This window comes from Anser anser (assembly GCF_964211835.1).
Source record: "Anser anser genome assembly, chromosome: 30".
In the NCBI taxonomy this organism is placed as follows: Eukaryota; Metazoa; Chordata; class Aves; order Anseriformes; family Anatidae; genus Anser; species Anser anser.
In genome coordinates this window covers 1,805,588-1,825,707 of record NC_139751.1, presented here as the reverse complement: position 1 = coordinate 1,825,707, position 20,120 = coordinate 1,805,588, and the positions used below count along the sequence as shown (strand labels likewise).

Here is a 20,120-nt window from a genome sequence, read left to right as displayed (position 1 = left end):
GACTCTTTCGCAGTAGTCTTTCCTTTAACAGTCCAAGCAGTGCCAGGGGTAGGATGGTATTTTTCCCCCCCTTAATTATTAGCGTGATGATGATTATTATTTTTTTTTCCAAAAAAAATCTAGATTTTTTTCCCCCCCTCTCTCCTTGGGGTTGGAATTCTTGGTTGCTTTGGGCATTTTGGCATTAATGAGTTTACTGCTGCGTCTGGTTGCCGCCTCCTATTCCCCACCCCTAGGGGCAAAACGCAATGCATTTCCTTTGCAGGATGCGATGATGAGGGGGCACAAGCAGTTGTAAATACCTTTTTTTTTTTTTTTTAGGGGGGAAAAAAAAAAAGAGAGAGAGAGGGAGATTCCTCCTTAAGCTTCCCCCATCCCTTTGCCCAACCAGAGAAGAACTGTTTGGCTTTTGTTTCCATCTTTCTTTTTTTTTTCCCCTCTTTTTTTTTTTTTCCTTTTTTTTTTTTTTTTAATGTTTCTGTGGAGCTGAGCTGCAAGCGTCAGTGGAACAGAAAGAGAGAGAGACAGAAAGAGAGAGAGAGAGAGAGAGAGAGGGAGAGGGGGAGACAGGAGCCTCTGGTAAGTGTTCCCTTATTGGTTAAAATGTGTAACTAATGATCCATAGCCCGGGTGTTAAGGATAATGATGCATCGTGGTGCGAGCGAGGGGAAGGCGAGGGGTGTAGCTTGGATATGAGGGAAAGCTGCTGCGGGTCGGCAGAAATGCAGTTAATTCGGGGAAAAAAGGGTTTGCTGCTGCTGATGTCATATTCGGGGTGCGGGAGGCAGGTCGGGGAGCCGGCTGCGGGGCTGGGGAAAAAAAAAAAAAAAAAGAAGGGGGGGGGGAATGTGGAAGGGGGGTGGCCGGGGGCTGGGGGCGCGCTGGAGCAGGGGGAGGAAAAAAATCTGTGTCTAGAAATAAGCAAAAATTCATCCGCTCAACTTTTTCCTTAAAAAAATTAAATAAATAATAATAATAAAGGGGGGGGGGGAGACGCATGCGCGGAGGGGCCGGCCCGGCGCAGCCCGGGTGGGTCGTCCAAGGCTGGGGTAGTGCCATATTTAATGAGCTGCGCTCCTAATTGTGTGCACAAGGCTCGGCCTTGCACGCCCATTCCCCCCCCCCCCCCCCCCCGCAGCCCCCCCCCAGTGGCCAGGGCCAGCGGCCGCGGCCTGCTCCTCTTCCGCGGGGCTGCGAGCTTCATTACCGGGCCGATAATTAATATTAAGAGCTGGCTGATTAACAAAAACATCTCTGCACCCTAAGGCTCATCCTTTTAGTCGCTTTATTTTTGCAACCTCGCGGCTTTCGGGCGTAAAGTTCTCCGGGAGGGGTGCTGAGCATTTATTTGATTGAATTCCCCCCACACCTTGCAAGGAGCAATTGCTACCAGCTCCCTGTCGTGAAATAATAATAATAGCAATAATAATAATAACAAGTTTCAGGAGCGCTCTGGTTTTCCTGCGAAGTGGTTAACACGGTGTTGGCTTTTCGGTTTTATTTGCATGCAGGTCCCTCCCCTCTCTCCCTTATTTCTCTCTTTTCCCCCCCCGGCAGCGACTTGAATTCAGGTTTAAGGCGTGAGATTTAAAGGGTGACCCTTCCCCTGCTAACCTCCCCACCTACCTCTCCATCCACCTCCCTCCCCACCTACCCATCCATCATCTAATCTTATCTATCTCCGTGTATATACCGGTGCCGTGTAAGGAGATATATAACGTAGTGACTTCATTTCCTCTCGAGGTTGTCTCCCTTTTTTTTTTTGTCTTGATGAATTCTCCTTGTTCAAAAAAATATATATATATTATAATAATAAATAACAAAAAGCAGCTCGTGTGTGTGCAGAGATTTGCTGCTGGGGATGGCAGCGCTGTGTGTGCACGTATAGGGCTGGACAGACAGATGTACACATATATAGGGGCAGACAACAAATAAACGATAAAGCCTGACATTGTTGTGCGGTGGGGGAGGGGTGGGGGAGGCGATTTTTTGGGCTTATTGTAAGCGATTTTGGGGGTTCGCCGTGGCGGCAGGGGCAGGGGCACTGCTGGAGCTGCTGGGAGAAAGGAGAAGCCTGCAGGACGCTGGCTCCTCACTTTCTGCCTGGCTGCCTTTTTTTTTTTTTTTGGTGGTTTTTAAATAAAAATGGCCTCCCTTATTTTAATTTCCAGCGTACGTTCGCAGAAGTTAATTAGCGAAAGTGGTTGCTGAAGTTCTCGGGTGGTTTCTGGTTGCGGTGTGCTGAGAGTGTTTGAAAAAGAAGTTTGGTGGGGTGGAAAAAAAAAAAAAAAAAGACAAGTTGCAAAAGTTCCGGATCAGCCTTTCTGTTCTCTTCCCTTTTCTTTTGAGAAATCTGGTAAATCCTTGCGCCTGCCTTTGGGGCTGGAAATTATCGGCTTCTCGGGGGTTGCCCGCAGCAAAACCAACCGCAGTTCTCCCCTAAAAATAAATATTTTTATTTTAGCTTTGCAGAGGCAACTCGCGTTTCCCCGATTTTTTTTTCTTTTTCTTCCAGAAATAAATAGATGGTTTGGGGATGGGACGCGAAAAAAAAAATCAGGGAAAGAGACGATTTTGCCTTCGTTTTGTTCGCAGGGGAAAAAAAAAAAAAAAAACAAACCAACAACAAACCCGTTGTGTGAAGGCTCTGCCTCTAACGCTGCTAGTCGTAAAGACATTTTATGAGCAAACAATGAGTGTTTATTGGAACCACATGATTACAGAAATGGGATCTTTTATTGTTTTCAGACCAAATCCGTCTGCTCCCTCTGGCCGGCCCCGGCCGCTCGCTCGCTCCCCGCTTCCGTGAGGCCTGGAAGCCTCCCCAAAAACAATTTTAAATGTATTGATTTTCGGTTTCCCCTGACATATTGTCATCCTTCATATACCCGTAATGCCGAGAAACGTTTTAGGACGTAGAGCAGGAATAACGGAATGATTTATACACTTCGAGTTGTGTTTTTTTTTTTTTCTTCTTCTTCTTCTTCCCAGACTAAACCAGAGGAAATAAATTGTGTCTCGTATCTCTAACATCAGTGCTCGGGAGGGATTATAGGAAAATTGCCACGTGTTATTGACATGGACTTGCAGGGAAATAATAGCTTTTCGACAGATGTAGTCGGTAGGGGAAAAAAAAAAAAAAAAGAAAAGAAAAAAGGCAGGATCGTGGAGAAATTTAAAAATGGAAATTCCGCTGTCCCCAAAAGCTTCCTCGTTTATTTATAGGGGCGTTTTACACCGAAATACTGCCTGCGAACCTATTCGCCTCCGAAGGACGCAAATCCCAGCCGCGTAGGAGCAGGGATTGACGTTTTGCTTGGAAGAGCCGCAGCCCTGCGGGACGCGATCTGCCCCACGCGTGGGCGCTTAGCTCGGCTGGCACCCAAGGGCGCCGAATTCAGGACCGCGGAGCTCCAGCGTGGGGCTGCTTCCCTGTGCCAAAGCCGCCGCGTTGTCAGCGCCTGGAAAAACCTGGCGCTGCAAAGAGCCGCCGATAACCAGGCGATTTCCCAACTTGTCGTGTGAAGGAATTCGGCTCGGGGAACGAATCAAAGAAAAACCCACCAGAAATAATAGATGAGCTCGTGCCAAACCACCGCTGGCGTTAGGTGCGAGCGGTGAGCGTGGTGGTGTCCAGATCGATTTTCTACGGGCTCCGTATCTCAGGAGCTATTGCACGATTAAATGTTATTTTTGGCCGTGTTTCTGCCCGGAGCTTTGTGCACCAAAGACTTTCGAGGGGGAAATTTGCGGAGCTGGGCTTGGGGAGGAGAAGGATAAAAAAGCGAGGCTCGGAGCGATTAAAAAAAAATATCGATGGGTCAGAGTGATAAAAAAATTCGTCATAGAGGAGAAATTGGACTTTGGGCAAAGATGATGCGTAGCATTGGGGGATCAAGGTTTTTCTTTTTGGCGGAGAGATTTGGAGATCTTGTTACTGGTGTTGGCGGGGCTGTAATCCCTGCAGCTCGCGCTCTCAGGGAAAAAAAAATGGAGAAAAAGGGGAAAAAAACCACAACAGTTGTGATTTTCACTGTTTGTGCTTGAGGTCAGGGCTAACAGAAAAAGGCCTTTCCCTTCGGGTTTGGGTTCGCCGGGAGAGAAAGTGTGGGCTCGGGTTTGGGCGGAAAAGCAAGGAAATCGGGGCAGGGCGCCCCAAAGTGTTTTACAGCAGCGTGGTGACCTCCAGCCGGGGGTGCAAGGGGAAATCGGGGGGGTGGGAGCAGGGGAAAGGAGGCGAGAAGCAGCCCCGTCTCCCTCCCCCTCCTCCCCAGACACAAACACAATAAAAGGCAGAAGTCCCCGAAATTGCGGGTGTCTGGACGCAGTCTGCAGAGGACACGCTGCTCCCGCTGCCTTTGTCGCATGGGGACACACCTTGCTGTAAAAGGCTTTGTCCCCAGACTAAAGACCCAAGACTTCAATGGGGGGCGGAGAGGAAACCCAGAAAAAAAAAAAAAAAGAAAAAAAAAAAGAAAAAAAAAGGAGGGGGAGAGAGCAATGCGGAAAAAAAAAAAAAAAGAGAGAGGGAGAGAGAAAAAGCACACAAAAAACCCACAACCCCCCCAGATTCGTCCTCCAGCCAAAGTCCTCGCCCCGGAGCTGGGGATGCGGGGGCACGGGGCTATTGTCCCACAGGTATTGCCCCCCCTTTGCCCCCCTTCCCCCCCCCCCCCCGGGAGTGTTTAAATTTCTGCACGTTTTTGTTTACTTGTTTTGTATACTGCCACCAAGTGACAGAAACTTGCAATCCAGCAATTTTGCAATTTGGTGCCTTTTTTTTTTTTTTTTTTTCCTCCCCCCTCTTTCCGTTTGTGTAAAAGGGGGGGGGGGAGGGAGGGGGGGGAGACACAACACCGGGGGTGGGCGACAGAGGATCAGACGGGGAGGGGAGAGGAAAAATAACCCTGCTCTGCTGGGAGAGGGTGCAAACGTCTGCAAAACGTTATCCCGCCATAAAACCCCACTTTGCAAAGAAGTTTTAGTCCCTTTAACATTGAGGCGTGTGTGTCCCCCCCCCGGCCCCCTCCTCGCTCGTCCATAAACCCTCGCCTGAGCTGAACCAAACTTCCCAAAGTTTCTCAAAGCCATTCGAAACTCCTCGGTTGCACTTTCTGCTAATTCGAGAGTTTTTTTCTTTTTTTTTTCCTTTTTTTTTTTTTTTTGTTCCTAAGCGCCTTTCGTTCCGTGTTACCGTGTTTTAAATCATTCCAATGTACGTGAACTCATAAAAATAGATAAGGCATGTCAACTCAGGAACGGTATTTTCCCCCTGAAAATATGAGTGTATTTAAGCAAATCCTGAAATATTAAATTGTTGCTCGATTAAAGACGATGTAAATGTATAAATTCGCCAAAGTACTCAAGAGGTTGTCTCCAAATATATAGTTTAATTCTGCCTAAGTGATCGCCTCTAAAAAGAAACATCATTAAGGCAACTATTATTGTTTCCTGAATTATTATTTTTTTTTCTTGCGACCTATGATTAAATTTCTGCCTTCATATCTGCAAAGAATAAAGTGTAAAACTGCCTATAGTTAATGACAACAATTTTTCACTGCTGAGTTATCCTTGCGGAACGTAATAACATCGTACTCCTTTTTATTTTTAATCTGTACACCGAGCATAAGCAATCGCGTTGGTACATGTATGTACGTATGTTTACATGTAGGTGCACACACATATGCAGCAAAATAGCGTTTTGGGGGGATTTTACGCCACCAAGTATTGTCCGTGACGAGCGTGACGTCACGAGTGCCACTGTCCTTTTCATTTTTTGCCATTTTAATTTTTCCAGCGGGATTTTAGGGAACGTTTCCAGTCCGTCGCGAAAAGCAACACCCAAAGGAAACCAACAACAACCAAAAAAAAAATCAGATTTTTTTCCCTGCTGCAACGCCCCGCTCGGGACACCGCTACCTGCGGGCACGCCGTGACGCCATCCCACCCCTCCGCCCGGCAAAATTGGGGCAAAAAAAGACATTTCCATGCATGAGGCCGAAGGAAAAAAAAAAAAAAATCCACCCACTCGCCCGCACTTTTAGCGGAGGAGCCAGCAGGAATGTTTCGCAGCCGCCAGCCACTTCCCTGTAAACAATGCACCACTCAGCGATTTCACATCTCCTAAAATATTGGGGCTTTCTCGCTTTTTTTGGCTCCCCTTCCTAGCGCTGGAGATACTTCTCGGGCTTTTGGCGTGGAGCTGCAGCGCCCGGGGTTTTTGCCCCCGCGTTTGCGGGAGCCCCCCGGCCGGGCTCGGTTTCGGTGCTGCCTCCTTTGGATGGGCCGGGGGTCGCCAATGGATCTGGGGAAAGGAGAAGAAAAATGAAATAAATCAATCCCGCAGATTAGGCAGAATATTTCAGAAAGAAAAGCCTCCTCCGCCCGTCGCAATATCGACGCGGAGAAAATATAAATAAACGCTTAAAAGTGTCAGAAAGTGCTTTCAAGGCTCGGCAGAATGAAGGGATAAATTTCAGAAGTAGGAACACATTAATTTCTCTTCCCCACACACCTCCCAGCTTCCTGTTTAGGAGACATGTGTTTTGACAATTTCCAGAATTCTGCCTTTTTTCTTTCTTTTTTTTTTTTTTTTTTTCCACCCCATTCCTTTCCCTGGAAATGTGTGCAGAGAATGAGGGCTTTTGCAGGCGAGGAGAAAAGCCCGGCTCCAGGGTATTTCCCCACTATTATTTTTATTATCATTGTTATTATATATATATATATATATATATATATGATTTTTTTTTCCGCGTTGCAACCTGGAGTCGCCCTGAACTTTGCAGGGCGCCCGAAGGGCACACTTTCCTAACCCAACTCTGAGAATAAAACCAGGACAACAACAACACGTTTAAGGCCATTTCCCACCGCCACGCAGCAAAAAATCAATAGGAAAAGGCGAAGGCAAAGAACTGCCTCGTCTGGGAACCCCATCCGCGGGGCGGTGAATGCTCCCTTCTTTATCTACCTAGGGCGAAACTGGGTGTTGCGGAGCTTCGCATTAAAAAAATCGCGGAAACGGCGCTGTTTTCTTTTTATATTTTTTTTTCTTTTTATTTTTTATTTATTTATTTATTTTTAACCCGTCTTCTTGGAAAGATATGGGTGGCGGTGGGGGAAAATGGGTGTTTTCGCTAATTATGGCTCTGTGCATCTTTGTGCGGGAGATGCCTTTTAATTGGCAAATAAACCTCCCAAATAGGCCACCCTCTTCAAATCGCGCTGTCTGCAGCGCCGGAGTAAAGTTTAAACAGTCTATCAAGCTCTGAATAGAAGTATTCAGGGGAAGGAGAGATTTCATCTTCTTCTCCTTCTCTCTCTCTCTCTTTTTTTTTTTTTTTTTTTTTAATCAAGAGCTGCCCAGACTCTGACTCCGAGGTTGTAATTACAGAGAGCAGAGAATAGACACGGCTCCAAAACAATGCGAGCCATTTCAGGCTGGGGGAGAGGTAGCCCGTGGCGAATATGCTCCACATAAACCTCCAGGAGTTTGTTGTTGTTATCGTGGTGCCCTTTTTATTTTGTTGTTCTTTTTTTTTTTTTTTTTTTTTTTTAAGCGTTATTTACAGCAAAAGCAATATTTGACTAGGAAAGCCCTGTTGTAAAGAGCAGGAATAAATTCCCAGCGAAAGACCCAAATAAATAATTAGGACTCACGTGTGCCATAAATGTCAAGTTAAAAAAAAAAAAGGGGGGGGGGGAAGCAAAGGGAAGGGGGGGAAGGAAGAGATAGCATATACAAGGTGAAATCAGTTTAAATAAAAAGGCTTTTAATGGCATCACTTGTATTTACCTCTAAGAGCTTCAAGTATTTAATCAGATGTGAGCACGCAGCCTTATGGCCAGATGTCAGTGGCGTGTACGCGCGTGTGCGCCTTGCACACTCAGGGCTGTGGGCACATCTGGGGGGGGGGCATCGCCCCTCTGCAGCACAGGGGTGCCCCCCCCGCCCGCCAGCATCCCAAAAAGAGGGCGTTTTGCAAGCACTTGGCATAACAACCCCCCCCCACACACACCCTGCTTGTACCATTGGGATTTTTTTTTTGCTCCGGGGAGGGGGGGGGGCACGTTGGGGCTCGGTGCCCCCGGTGTGTCCCGGTCCCCGGGCATGGCATGGCCGCGGGGGTAGGCGGGGGGGGCCCGGCTGCTCCCCGGGCCGGGCTCGGACCCAAGTGGTCAACGTGGCTGGAACAAAACAGGCAAATCCCACCCAGCCCCTCTTCAAACAAACAACCCGCGGCTCGCAGGGCTGCGCAGAATGCGAGCCTGACAGTAGCGGTTTATTAAGGCTGTAGGCTGTTTAAGGAGGGAGGGGGGGACACCGATTTGGATTTGTTTCCTTTCAGTAATTACTGAGGGATAGAAAACACATGTGTTGGGCTTGCATTTTTTTGAAGCCTTTTTCTAAATCAGTTCATCAATTCGCTAATTATAGCTGGGAGGGGGGAGGAAATCTCCCGACACATATTTTTTCTTTCTCCCCCCCCCCCTCCTTTCCCTCTCCCCTCCCTCTCTGTGTGAACATCAGAGTGGGGAGAAGGGGGAAAAAAAGGGGGGAATATGGCTTATGAGTGGTGAATGTTATTTCAGATTTCTATGGGCGCTTTTCTTTTCTGGGAACAAAGAGCAACTCCTATTAAAGAGCTACTCGAAGACTTGTACATATTTCTACTGCTGTGTAGCACTTTTAATAAAACATCTGTTCTTGCTTCTGCTGATGAGTTTACATAATTGTTTGCAGACCAATTTAACCAGAAAGCGCCCCACATATTCCCTGTACATGTTTTCATGGGGGAAAAAATAAATACCTTTTTGGTAGTGACATATCTTGATGAAATACTTTCGAGAAATCCCCAAACTGCTAGAAAATATCAATGGGAAAAAAATATCCAGTGCATTCAAAACGTGAGACTGAGGAATTGCAGTGAGCAAAACATACTTTAATGATGCCTCATTTGTATTTGGAGAAGCTTTTTGGGGTGGCTGTGCTTTTTTTTTTTTTTTTTCTTCCTACCCTCTCCTCTCTGTGTCTCTCTTTTCTACCCAGAAACCTGATTTTTAACGTGGGGAGAGGATTCTATTTTAAGTTTCTTTACGGCAGCTGGTTTCTGTTCACTATAAATCGACCAGACTTTTAAGACTTGCCCTCTGTTTAGAGAAGTAATAAAACACTTAACTTTCTCGACTCCTAGTCACACGGTTATCACACAGGTCTCGGATACAACAGCCCCCGAGCACCTATACAAAAAAAAAAAAAAAAAAAGTGGGGGGGAAGCAAAAGCAAAAAGCAAATAAAAGAATAATAATAATTAAAAAATCAGCCCAGAGGGTGTCCTTCCAGCACCAGACTTTCCTCCAAACTTTGGCAAGGTTGGCGTCATTATAAATGCCCTTCCATAGGTGAAACTCCCCACGTGAATCTGCCCTAGCAAAGGTCCAACCCATAGAGCTGGAGCTACTTTTAATTTACTCGCCAAATTGCATTGGGCTGTAAGCAATACATAAGGTAAGACAACACGCCAATAACTGCAAAGCCCTCATTCATCCATCTATCCGGCCAGTCCATTTGTTGGACCCTGCAACAATTTAATATCTGGAAGCAGCTTTCAGGGTTAGCGTTGGTTTCCAAAGTAACCATGCCCTGAAAGGACTGGGTTCAGAGATGTGCCCATGGCTAACAATATTTGCAGCACAGCCCTGGCTCTCCAGATATGTCCAGCTGAGAGTGCCTCTGGCTTGGGGGGGGGGGGGGGAGAAGCAGAAGGCGGAAAAAGCCCTCTGTAATTGCATTTCTTTGCTACTTTCTCTATTTTCTCCAGTTTGTTGGATTCCATAAATTCCCGGGTAGGCTCTGCCAGAGGGCTGGGGGAAAGGGGAAAGGAAGAGGAGGGGAACGAAAGCAAACTGAAGTTCGCTTTTTTGGGGAAAACGCCTGTAAATCTTCCCCATGTCCATGAGTCTTATATCTGTACTAGGCTGGCTACAAGTTGGGCAGCCTAAGGTAAAGTCAGGCTGCGCTCCCTAACAAGGTACATGTGCTAAATAACATGGTGCATACTTGCAGCTATCTCCTTCTTTTGGTTAGAAACTTTATTTTTTCCCCTAGTGACACTCAGGGGAAGCCTTAACGTTATAGAAGATGAATACACGAGCTTTTTTTTTTCAGTTGTAGTCTCGTTTATGGTTTTATTGCTACCATTGATTACTTTGCTTTGTTACACAGAGGAAAAAGAGCATAAAATCCGTTGGCATCCGGGTTCCTGTTATAGCTGGGGAAAAAATATACAGCCCCCCCCAACCCTTCTTTGTCAGCTAAAATCTTTTAGAGATACATCGCTAAAAGGAATTAAGTCCATTGATTGAGAACAGGACAAACAAATGCTCTCAGTTTCGAATTTGAGTGTGCACCTAGAAACCCTCCTGTCAGCAGCCCCACGCACCCTTACATTTAAAATAAGAATGTGGACACGAAGGAGGTTAAAAAAAAAAAAAAGAGAGAGGAGGCCAGGGTTTCCCCGCCATAATTGAATTTTTAAATAGGAAGCCACCAGAATGATAAAGATACCTTGCAATATTTACAGATCAGCAGGTATGTTTTACATTTAAGGGGCAATTTATGGCTCTAGATTGAAATTAAAATTAGATTAGCTGTCTTCATTTCAATTAGTTCTAGGTGCAATCTACCCAGAGAAGATGTAATATAATCCCCTCTTTCATCTAACTAAATATTTGCAATAGAAGTTTCCCAATCAGTTGTAAATATCTGAAACTATAAATTTCTGCAAACATAAACACGAGGTTGCGTCCCCAGCCCAGGCTCCCAATTGCTCTCAATTACGGATAGAAGTGCTCTTTTTTGTTGTTGTTGTTGTAGTTGCTGTTGAAAATGTAAATATCCTCTAGCATTGCCACACGTTGAAAATTAGCAGGGAAACGTGCAGGAGAGAAATGTCAAACTGCACTAGAGGAGAAACCTAACTTCCAGGCTAACCTGAGTTCGCAATGTTGTGTGTTTCTTGTCTGTCTTTTCTTTTTTTCCCCTCCCAAAGACATACTTTAGGAATGCTCTGAAACACGTTATCAATTCAGAAGTCGCCATGTTTTCCCCCTCTCTTTATGTAATATTTTCTCATCAGGAACACAACCATTTGATTCCATAATATTGACCAATGCTACATGAGAACAAGACAAAAAAAAAAAAATCGGGATAATTTATGGCTTAATATTCTGTGGACATCTGAGATTTATTACTGTGAATTCTGAGCTATTTTATTACAAGATATTAAGCAAACATTTCTTTAAAAAAAAAAATCCAAAAGAAGGGAAAAAAAAAAAAAACCACAACACAACACACGGTGCCTCCGAAGCCCAGTGTCCATGGGGCAGAAAAAGGGGGGCGTGGGGGGAGAAAAGTTGAGGCTGGGTTGGGAAATTTGCACCAGCTCCCACTTGGCCGCAGCTGCCTCCGGGGCAGGACCCAGCGATGGCTCCGGGAGCGCCGCCACCCCCCGGCCCCCCCCGGGCTCCCCGGGGCTGCTTGGGGGGTTTTGGGGGTGCAGGACTTACTTTCAATGCACACTTAGTTTCAACTAGGGAATCAACAGAAGCAAAAGCAATTTTTCCCTTTTTGACACCCGCCTCCCCATTGGCTCCCCCCGGGTCAGCTGACTTTGTCATTTTGTCTGTCCTGGAGCAGAGCCTTCCCTATAACAATCTAGTTCAGACTACAAACTGGAGACAGAAATAAATATTAAAGAAATCACACAGCCAGGTATAGAGGACGATATGAATTCCTATTTTACAAACCCATCTTTATCCTGCCATCTAACCAGTGGCCAAGAGGTGCTTCCCAACGTAGCCCTCAATTCAACTGCCTATGACCCTGTCAGGCATTTTTCTACTTATGGAGCAGCCGTTGCTCAAAACCGGATTTATTCTTCTCCTTTTTATTCACCGCAAGATAATGTTGTGTTTAGCTCCAGCCGAGGACCTTATGACTATGGATCTAATGCTTTTTACCAAGAAAAAGACATGCTTTCTAGCTGCAGGCAAAATTCTATGGGACATAATACACAGACATCAATCGCACAGGATTTTACCAGTGACCAAAACAGGAACACTTCGCAAGAACAAAAAACTAGCATTCAAATATACCCATGGATGCAGCGTATGAACTCCCACAGTGGTAAGTTTTACAGCTCGGAGATATAAATTAAATAAACTGAACCATCTTTACGACCTTCTCCCTAGCAGAACAGGCTGAGCGACTTTTTATGGCCCCATAAAAACAATAATATAGCTCCTTCACAGTTGCAGCTACAGGCCTTTTATTTGTTAAGTTGTTGCAAGCAAATATGGCTTGTTATGCTCTTTCTAATTAAAAGACTTCGAGAGTGTAAAATATCTATAATAAAGTGCAGCGAGCTCTGCTCGGGAGTTAAGCACAAAATATTACTGGGGTAAAATAAGTTTTAATGATGGGGGCGGAAAGTGCGGTTGTGCTCCCCGCAGGACGAGGGGCACTTTGCCCCCCCCCCGCCCCCCCCAAGCAACCCCAAATTGGCTGGAAAAGGAGAGAGATGGCGGAGGGAGGGGGGGGTTAAAAATGAATAATGAATAGTAAAAAGGGAAAAAAAAATGATAAGGGAAAAATAAATAAATAAAGGGGAAATAAATAAAGGGAAATAAATAAAAAGGGGGAAATGAGTGAAAAGGGAAATAAATAAAAAAGGGGAAATAAGTGGAAAGGGAAATAAGTAAGAAGGAAAATAAGTGAAAAGGGGAAATAGGTAAAAAGCAAAAAAGTATAAAAATAAGAAGCAGAAAGGAAAAGAAGTAAAAGAAATATAAGTAAAGAAATATAAGTAAAATGGGAAAATAAGTAAAAAAAGAAAAAATAAGTAAAAAATTAAAACATAAGTGAAAAAGGAAAACATGAGTGAAAAAGGAAAACATAAGTGAAAAGGGATAAATAAGTGAAAAGGGATAAATAAGTGAAAAGGGATAAATAAGTGAAAAGGGAAAAATAAGTGAAAAGAGAAAAAATAAGTGAAGAGGGAAAAAATAAGTGAAGAGGGAAAGATAAGTGAAAAGGGAAAGATGAGTGACAAGGGAATGATAAGTGAAAAGGGAAAAAATAAGTGAAAAGGGAAAAAAAACTGAAAAATAATTAAAAAATAAAGGAGGAAAAAAAAACACAAATACAAAAGAGATTTAAAAAAGAAAAAAAAAAAGGCAGCATCCCGAGGGAAAAAGTGCCAAGGGGGGGATGAAAAAGGAGGAAAATGGGGGGGTGCCGGGGAGGGGGCGGCGGGGGGGGGGGGGGCGTGGGGCGGCGCGGGGCTGCGCGGGGGCGGAGGGGCGCGGGCGCTCGCCCCCCGCGCTCACGATTTTTAGTCTGTTTTGTCTCGGCTCCCCTAGGAGTGGGCTACGGGGCCGACCGCCGGCGGGGCCGCCAGATTTATTCCCGTTACCAGACGCTGGAGCTGGAGAAGGAATTTCACTTCAACCGCTACCTGACGCGGCGGCGGCGCATCGAGATCGCCAACGCGCTCTGCCTGACGGAGCGGCAGATCAAGATCTGGTTCCAGAACCGGCGGATGAAGTGGAAAAAGGAGAGCAACTTGAGCTCGACCCTCTCCGGGGCGGGCGGCGGGGCAGCCGCAGCCGCCGCCGATAGCTTGGCCAAGGAGGAGAAGCGAGAAGAGACAGAGGAGGAGAAGCAGAAGGAGTGAAAAGGGACGCAACCCCCCCCCACCCCCGCCCCCAACCCCCTCCGATCCCCCCCCCCAAAAAAAAATAAGAATACCCCCCCCCCTCTATTTATCACTGGCACAATGTTTGGCTACGGTTAAAAAAAGACAAAAAAAAGAAAAAAAAATAATAATTATTCTTATAAAAGAAGAATAATGGGGGGAATTATATAAAAAAAAAAAGGCTAATGTGGAAATGTGGAACCCCCCCAGCGCTCCCCCCACACACTTCAGAACTCCCCGCTCTCTTCAGTGCCCCCCCTTTCCCCCCGCACACACATCGCCTATTTATCTCACTCGGAATAAGACTGTTTCCAACCGCACACTTATCCTCTCCCCCCCCCAACCTTCAAGCCCCCCCCCTCCTCCACCTTCTGCCCCCCCCTTCCCCAAATTGGGCTTGCGAGAGGCACGGCCCTGGAGACGGCCTCAGCCCCCCCCCCGCTTCCCCTTCCGCCAGCCACACGAGTTTCTCCTCCCATGGTGAAAAATCTGAATCCCTGCGAAAGCTCCTTCCACGTAAATATAGCATTTCCGAGAGTACCCTACTTGTATTTAAGCAGATACCTGGGCTCATCACTGCATACTACAAACTGTGACAGTTTCTGTGTGAATATTTTTAACTGTGTTTGTGGTACCTGTATTTATATTTATGTTTAGCACTGTAATGTTCCACGGTATAAAGTGAATGGAGTTCTATAGCAGTAGAAGAGAAAAGAAAAAAAAAAAAAATCTTGTGTTACACCCTCTCATGTATAAAGGTCATGTCCAGAGGACTATGTTGAGTATTTAATAAAAACTGAATATTATTTTTAAAGTTTATAGAATGGCCTCTGAGCTTCAGTTGAAACCTTTCATGTTGATAACAGCCTGTTAGAAAGTTCACTTATCTTCTGTGTGTTGTTCCTGAAAATCAGCTCCCTCTCCCCTTTTTCTCCCTCCTTCATACCTCTCTCATTCAAGAGTATTCCAAAAAAAAAAAAAAGGGGGAAAAAATACATTTTGCTTTGTCTCCTTGAATTAGTCTTGTTACTGTATTGTTCGGTGGCATCAGGAATCTATGCCATACCTCTCGCTTCATGATTAAAATGGATTTCCAAAGTTCAAAACAGTATATATTTCTTATTGCAACCTCCTCAGTCAAATACCAGCTCCAAGGTTTTGATTCTTTTTATTACCATTGTTATTATTTTGATTTAATTCGACCTCTCCAAAGCTGAGAATCTGCCAGCTCTGCGGAAGGACCCACTTCCCCTCAGCCCTATCTCGACCCAATAAACCTTTCCAGGGAGGGGGGAGCCACTTTTATCCAGAAACTCATCCTTGGGAGAGCGGAAATTGTCGATATAACGCTATGAAACAAACCCTGCTGATGGGAGTGCTGTGGATTGCAGGCTCGGATAATGTATTACGAAGGCTGGATAAGAAACTGCATTTTCTCTCCTCTTTGTCAGTGCTCTCCTATTTGCTCGGCTGTTCACTAGGTAGCACTCAGCCGGGGCTAACACTGCCCTGGAAGCTGCTTAGTCCCCTTCAAGTTTTTTTTATGAAACAACCAGGATTCGGTGTTAAGTGACCATTACCAGGAAAAAAAATAAATAAAAGGGACAAGAAGGAAAAAAAAAAGAAAAAAAAAAAGGAAAAAAAGGAAAAAAAAAAGCCTGGGGAGGATTTTTCAGCCCATCCTTTGCTCGTCTCCAGCCTGGAATGTGCGGGCGATTTTTGAAAGGCGCAGGAAAGACGAAAAAAATCTGTCTTAAAACGAAACAAAACAAGCAAACACCACCACCAACCACAAGCCAAGAGCGTTTTGCAAGAGGGTAGCGACCTGGACAGGGAGCAGGAGGCTCCCTGGGTGTAAACCATTTTGAATTTCAAAAAAAAAAAAAAAAAAAGAAAGAAAGAAAGAAAAAAAAAGGACAAAACCATACGTATACCCACCACCACACATATATAATTCAGCGTCTACAGAGAGAAGGAAGGCAATATGCAACACCCAGCGCATTGAAGGCATTATCTAGGTATTGGATGGATACCGAATAGAAAGAAATGTGCTCAGGTCTGTAATGCGGTGCCCGGAGCCGCAGCAGGCTGGGGGGCTCGGTGCTGCTCGTCTCCCACCGCACACACACCGTGCTCCAGTGCAGAAGGGAGGGCTGGAAAGTCAGATTTGGAGGCATTTATTTCCCTCGCAGTGCCCTTTGAAGAGAGGGCTGGTTTCTCAGCGAGCAGCAGGCAAGATCCAGGCTTCTGCCAGCAATAAATTGCAGGGGGAAAGGTAACAGGAATGTAAACTTTGGCGCATTGGAGGAGCTACATGCGAGGAGCAGCCCGTGCATAGCGCTAAGGAGCTTCCCCGACCGCCACCACTCCCTAAATCTGGAAAGAAAAAAAAAAAAAAAAAAAAAGCAACGGGGAAAGTGCTTCCTTCCACCCAGCCAGCAAAAAAAAATACGCCAAGATTTATTACGCGGAGCCAACGCGCTGCTGCGAGCTCGCACCCACTCAAAACCGAGCCTTTCCCACGAGATGCGATTCGGGGATGCGCGCAAGGCGGAGGAAATAATAACAGTAATAATTAAAAAAAAAAAAAAAAGGAAAAAAAAATTAAAAACGTGGGAACGGAGGGATGGGGGGGGGGGCGCGGAGCTGCGCGGGGGGGTGCGGAGCGGCGGTGCGGTGCCGGGGCAGGGCGCTAGGTGCCGCTGCCGCCTCGCCGTCCCGCGGCGCGCTCCCCCGCGCACCCCCCGCGCACCCCCGCGCCTTCCGCGGCGCTTCGCGGGCGCCCATCAATAACCCGCCCGGGGTCATCAAGGCAAATTGATGACTGGCCGGCTCCTTCACGTGACGCCACTTAAATATCCCATATTTGGGCAGAGCATATAGGGGGAAAAGAAAGAAGAATCCCCACCTATAAATTCTGCACTTTAGGAGGAACAAAACGGGCCCCCCCCCACCCCCCCCACCCCACCCCTGAACTTCAAAGGGCCACAAATCACCCCAATCAAAGCGGTTGCACAAAAAAAAAAAAAAAAAAAAAGGCAAAAAATATATCCCCCCCCTCCCCAAATTTTTTCCCCCCCTTTTTTTTTTTTTCCCCTCCTCCGCCATGAGTTCTTACGTCGCCAATTCGTTTTATAAGCAAAGTCCCAATGTTCCTGCCTATGCCATGCAAAGTTATGGAAATTATGGAAGTGTGCCTGAGGTTCAGTCATCCAGGTACTGCTACAGTGGCTTGGATCTAAGCATCACATTCCCCTCCTCTGGGGCTGCCAACTCTCTGAGCGGCTTGGACATGTCTGCAGCCCCCCGAGCTAACCCCGAGCGACCTTCCTGCACGGTCATGGGTTCTTCAGGGCATCCTTTAGCCAGAGACGACCAGGCACCTCTAAACCCCGGAATTTACAGTCAGAAGACTGCTAACACGGCGCTGGAAGAGAGATCTAAGAGCTCTGGCGAAATCAAAGCTGAGCCCGTGCAAACAGCACAACAAGGAGGACCACAACTGCAGCAGCAACAACCTCCACAAATTTACCCGTGGATGACCAAACTACACATGAGCCATGGTAAAACTTTCACTTCTTGATTTTGTTTCACAGGATTTGCCTTGGTTTTATAGGCCATACGGGGCAAATAATAAAAAACCTGAGGTCGTAAATTTTACGACTAAGGCATCAATTGCTCGTAAAACTGTCCACTAAAAGGCTTAGAGGCTATATACGCCCAAATTTATGACAGCATAATTGGATCATAGAAACAAAACGTGTATAAAAGGCAATATTCCATTTTTTTGGGAAGGGGGGGTTAAAAATAACTTGAAATACACATGTTCTTTTAGGGTGAGCTTTAAAAAAAGACACCAGAAGCGAAGGTGGAGGGAGGGAAGCGTGGGCAGAATTTTCCCCTCCACCTTCCCAGGGCTGAGGAAAAGAAAGGCGAGAGCCCCAAGAAAAGATATTTCCCTCCTTTGTACACTTCCTTATTGTCTGAGAGGAAACAGGTTCACTTCTGGCTAATCTACATGCGTTTGATCTGTGCCTTGGAAGGAAGGGGGGGACTTGGGGCTGAAGGTGTTGGGGAATGAAGGATTTCAGGCTCCTGCACTCCCAGCCTCCCTGCGTGACCAAAGCCCAAGTGCCCGAAGTGCCCCAGCAAACTTCTCTGTATCCCGCTCTTGTACCCCGATTTTATCCTTAACAAATAAAAAAAATAATGAAATAAAATAAAAAATACAAAAATAAATCTCTCCAGAATCGGTTTGGCTTTTCATGTGGTGTCTTGCGTTTTCCAGAAACGGATGGCAAACGGTCCCGGACCAGCTACACCCGCTACCAAACTCTGGAACTGGAGAAAGAATTTCATTTTAACAGATACCTCACCCGGCGGAGGCGCATTGAGATAGCCAACAACCTGTGCTTGAACGAGAGACAGATCAAAATATGGTTTCAAAACCGGAGGATGAAGTGGAAGAAAGATTCCAAGTTGAAAAGCAAAGAGGCTCTTTAGGTGGGCTCGCAGGAGATGGGGGTCCAGCTCTTTCCACGAGTTCTGGTGTAAGCTACCTTGAGGAAACTTTTATTTCGGGGTGGGGAGGGAGGGAGATGCTGAATGGACTCTGGTCCGTACCCTCACAAATCCGTCAGACAAAGGAGATCTCTTGTTAGTATGCAAAAACCCGCTGTTAGCTTCATGCAAAATTTAGTGTATCGCTCTTTAGGTTGTTACTAAGTGTCCTAACCTGTGCGCTCTTTGGGGAAAAAAATCACCGTGAGGTTGCTCGAAAAAAAAAAAAAAAGAAAGAAAAAAAAAAAGGCTAAAAAAATATAAATCCGCAGGCTGGCTGGGTCCTGATCCGTCAGCTCTAAAAATCGCAATATTCATAGGAAAAAAATAAAAATAAAAAAAAAAATCAGAGAGCTGGCGAAGGAGGAAAAGAACAAAAAACCGAGAGCCAAACGCCAAGCCTGAAGTCCCAGCCTCCTCTTTGCCCTCTGCTCGCCCTTCTGGGGGAAGGAAATGGCTGGTGTGTGTTGGGGGGGGGGGGTGAGCCCCCATCTGCCTGCCGGGATGCTCGGGCAGGACCCCCCCGCTCTGCTCCCTGAAGTCGGAAGGAAAATGTTGACCCTGGCTGCGGCTCGGCAAAGCCCCACCGCTGCCTCCCTGCACTTGTCCTCAGCCCCCCGCGAAGCCTCGCAGAGGGGCCGGGGGGGTCCCCGGGGGGGCTTTTCGTGGCACTCGGATGGCGTTATTTTATTATTATTTGCATATAAAAGAAATGAATAGACCGGGAGACACCGGCTTGCGCGGACCCTCCGAAATCTCCGAGCAGGAGAGTGCAGCATGGGAGATGGGGGAGGGAGAAATAGCCTCTGGACTTAATATTATTGTGTATTTATTTGTTGCGTAATTAATGTAGATTTGCTAAATGCTAAGATATATATTAAAAGGCCAAGGCGAACCCAGATTTGTACATCTTTGTCTAAATTCAGTCCATTGCAGTAACTTTTTTTTTCTTTAATTCCGCAATAATGTTCTCGGTATATTTATTGGTTGCCGTTTTGTGTGCGAGAGGACCATGAAACTTATATTTTGTCATATGGAATAAACAGTAAATAACCCAAAAAGTTGGCGTGCCGGGCAGATGCCTTTCTGTGCTCCTTCCCCGTCTCGGAGCAGCTTTCGGCTCCTCCTGCTACTTTGGCAAAGTATTGATTCTTTATATTGCTTTTTTCCTATTTTTTTTTCCTATTTTTTAAAAGCAGTTTTCGGGAGAGCAGAGGGTGGAGGGGTGCTTTAGCGCAGAATGTCCTTCTCCCCTTCCCCGGAAAATGTACGTGCTGCTCTTCCTATTTCCCAGAACTGTATTGGGAAGGGGGCAAAAAGATTTATTTATTTATTTATTTATTTATTTATTTTTGGTGTTTAGCTCCTGGCTGGGCCTTTATGGACGTGCCCGGTGAGCTGCTCATGACCCAGCTCGGGCTTGTTTTTTTTTTTATTGTTTTTTTCTCTCGGGCTTTTCCTTCCAGGCTGGTGTCCTCGGCTGGCAGATGGCATTTTAATAGGAATATCGGTTTAAAATTACCCTCTCTCTTTCTCTCCCCCACCCCTTTCCCCCTTCATCCCTCCTCTTCTCTCCCCAAATGTGTAATCGGGGAGAAGGGATTTTGCCCAAAGTCTCGCAGCCGGTGCCTCTCTCCGCAGGTTGGGCAGCACCTGGACTCGGCAAGGAGGTCCCAGTGCCTAACTGGAGGTGACTGGGATGGGCTTGGGGGGCGGTCTGGCGGGTGGGGGGGCTCCAGGCCCTGTTGTGTCCTTCCCCCCCCAGCCAGGAGAGAGGCTTTGCTTGCAGGGATGCTCTGGGGAAAG

At 46.3% G+C, this 20,120-nt stretch overlaps 3 protein-coding genes across 7 annotated transcripts in view; all 3 read left to right on the top strand.

Annotated features, from left to right (window-relative positions):
• The first annotated feature begins 437 nt into the window (after window positions 1-437).
• HOXC6 (homeobox C6) lies at window positions 438-14,569 on the top strand. Of its 4 annotated transcripts, none has more exons than XM_083814561.1 (3): window positions 438-579; window positions 3,226-12,184; window positions 13,420-14,569. In XM_083814561.1, the coding sequence occupies exons 2-3, from the start codon at window positions 11,785-11,787 to the stop codon at window positions 13,731-13,733; spliced, it is 714 nt and encodes a 237-aa protein (XP_083670687.1). In that variant the 5' UTR covers window positions 438-579; window positions 3,226-11,784; the 3' UTR covers window positions 13,734-14,569. The 4 variants fall into 4 exon arrangements, with proteins under 4 accessions (XP_083670687.1, XP_083670690.1, XP_083670688.1 ...); XM_083814564.1 differs by having other exon boundaries at window positions 439-579; window positions 11,976-12,184; XM_083814562.1 differs by having other exon boundaries at window positions 441-579; window positions 5,798-12,184.
• HOXC4 (homeobox C4) overlaps window positions 445-20,120 on the top strand; it is a 38,351-nt gene continuing 18,675 nt past the window's right edge. For both annotated transcript variants that reach the window (XM_083814558.1, XM_083814557.1), the window contains exon 1: window positions 445-579. The gene's annotated coding sequence lies outside the window, so the exon portion shown is untranslated. The remainder of the gene's footprint in view (window positions 580-20,120) is intronic.
• HOXC5 (homeobox C5) lies at window positions 15,012-18,735 on the top strand. The gene is made up of 2 exons (XM_083814565.1): window positions 15,012-17,317; window positions 18,043-18,735. The coding sequence occupies exons 1-2, from the start codon at window positions 16,861-16,863 to the stop codon at window positions 18,255-18,257; spliced, it is 672 nt and encodes a 223-aa protein (XP_083670691.1). The 5' UTR covers window positions 15,012-16,860; the 3' UTR covers window positions 18,258-18,735.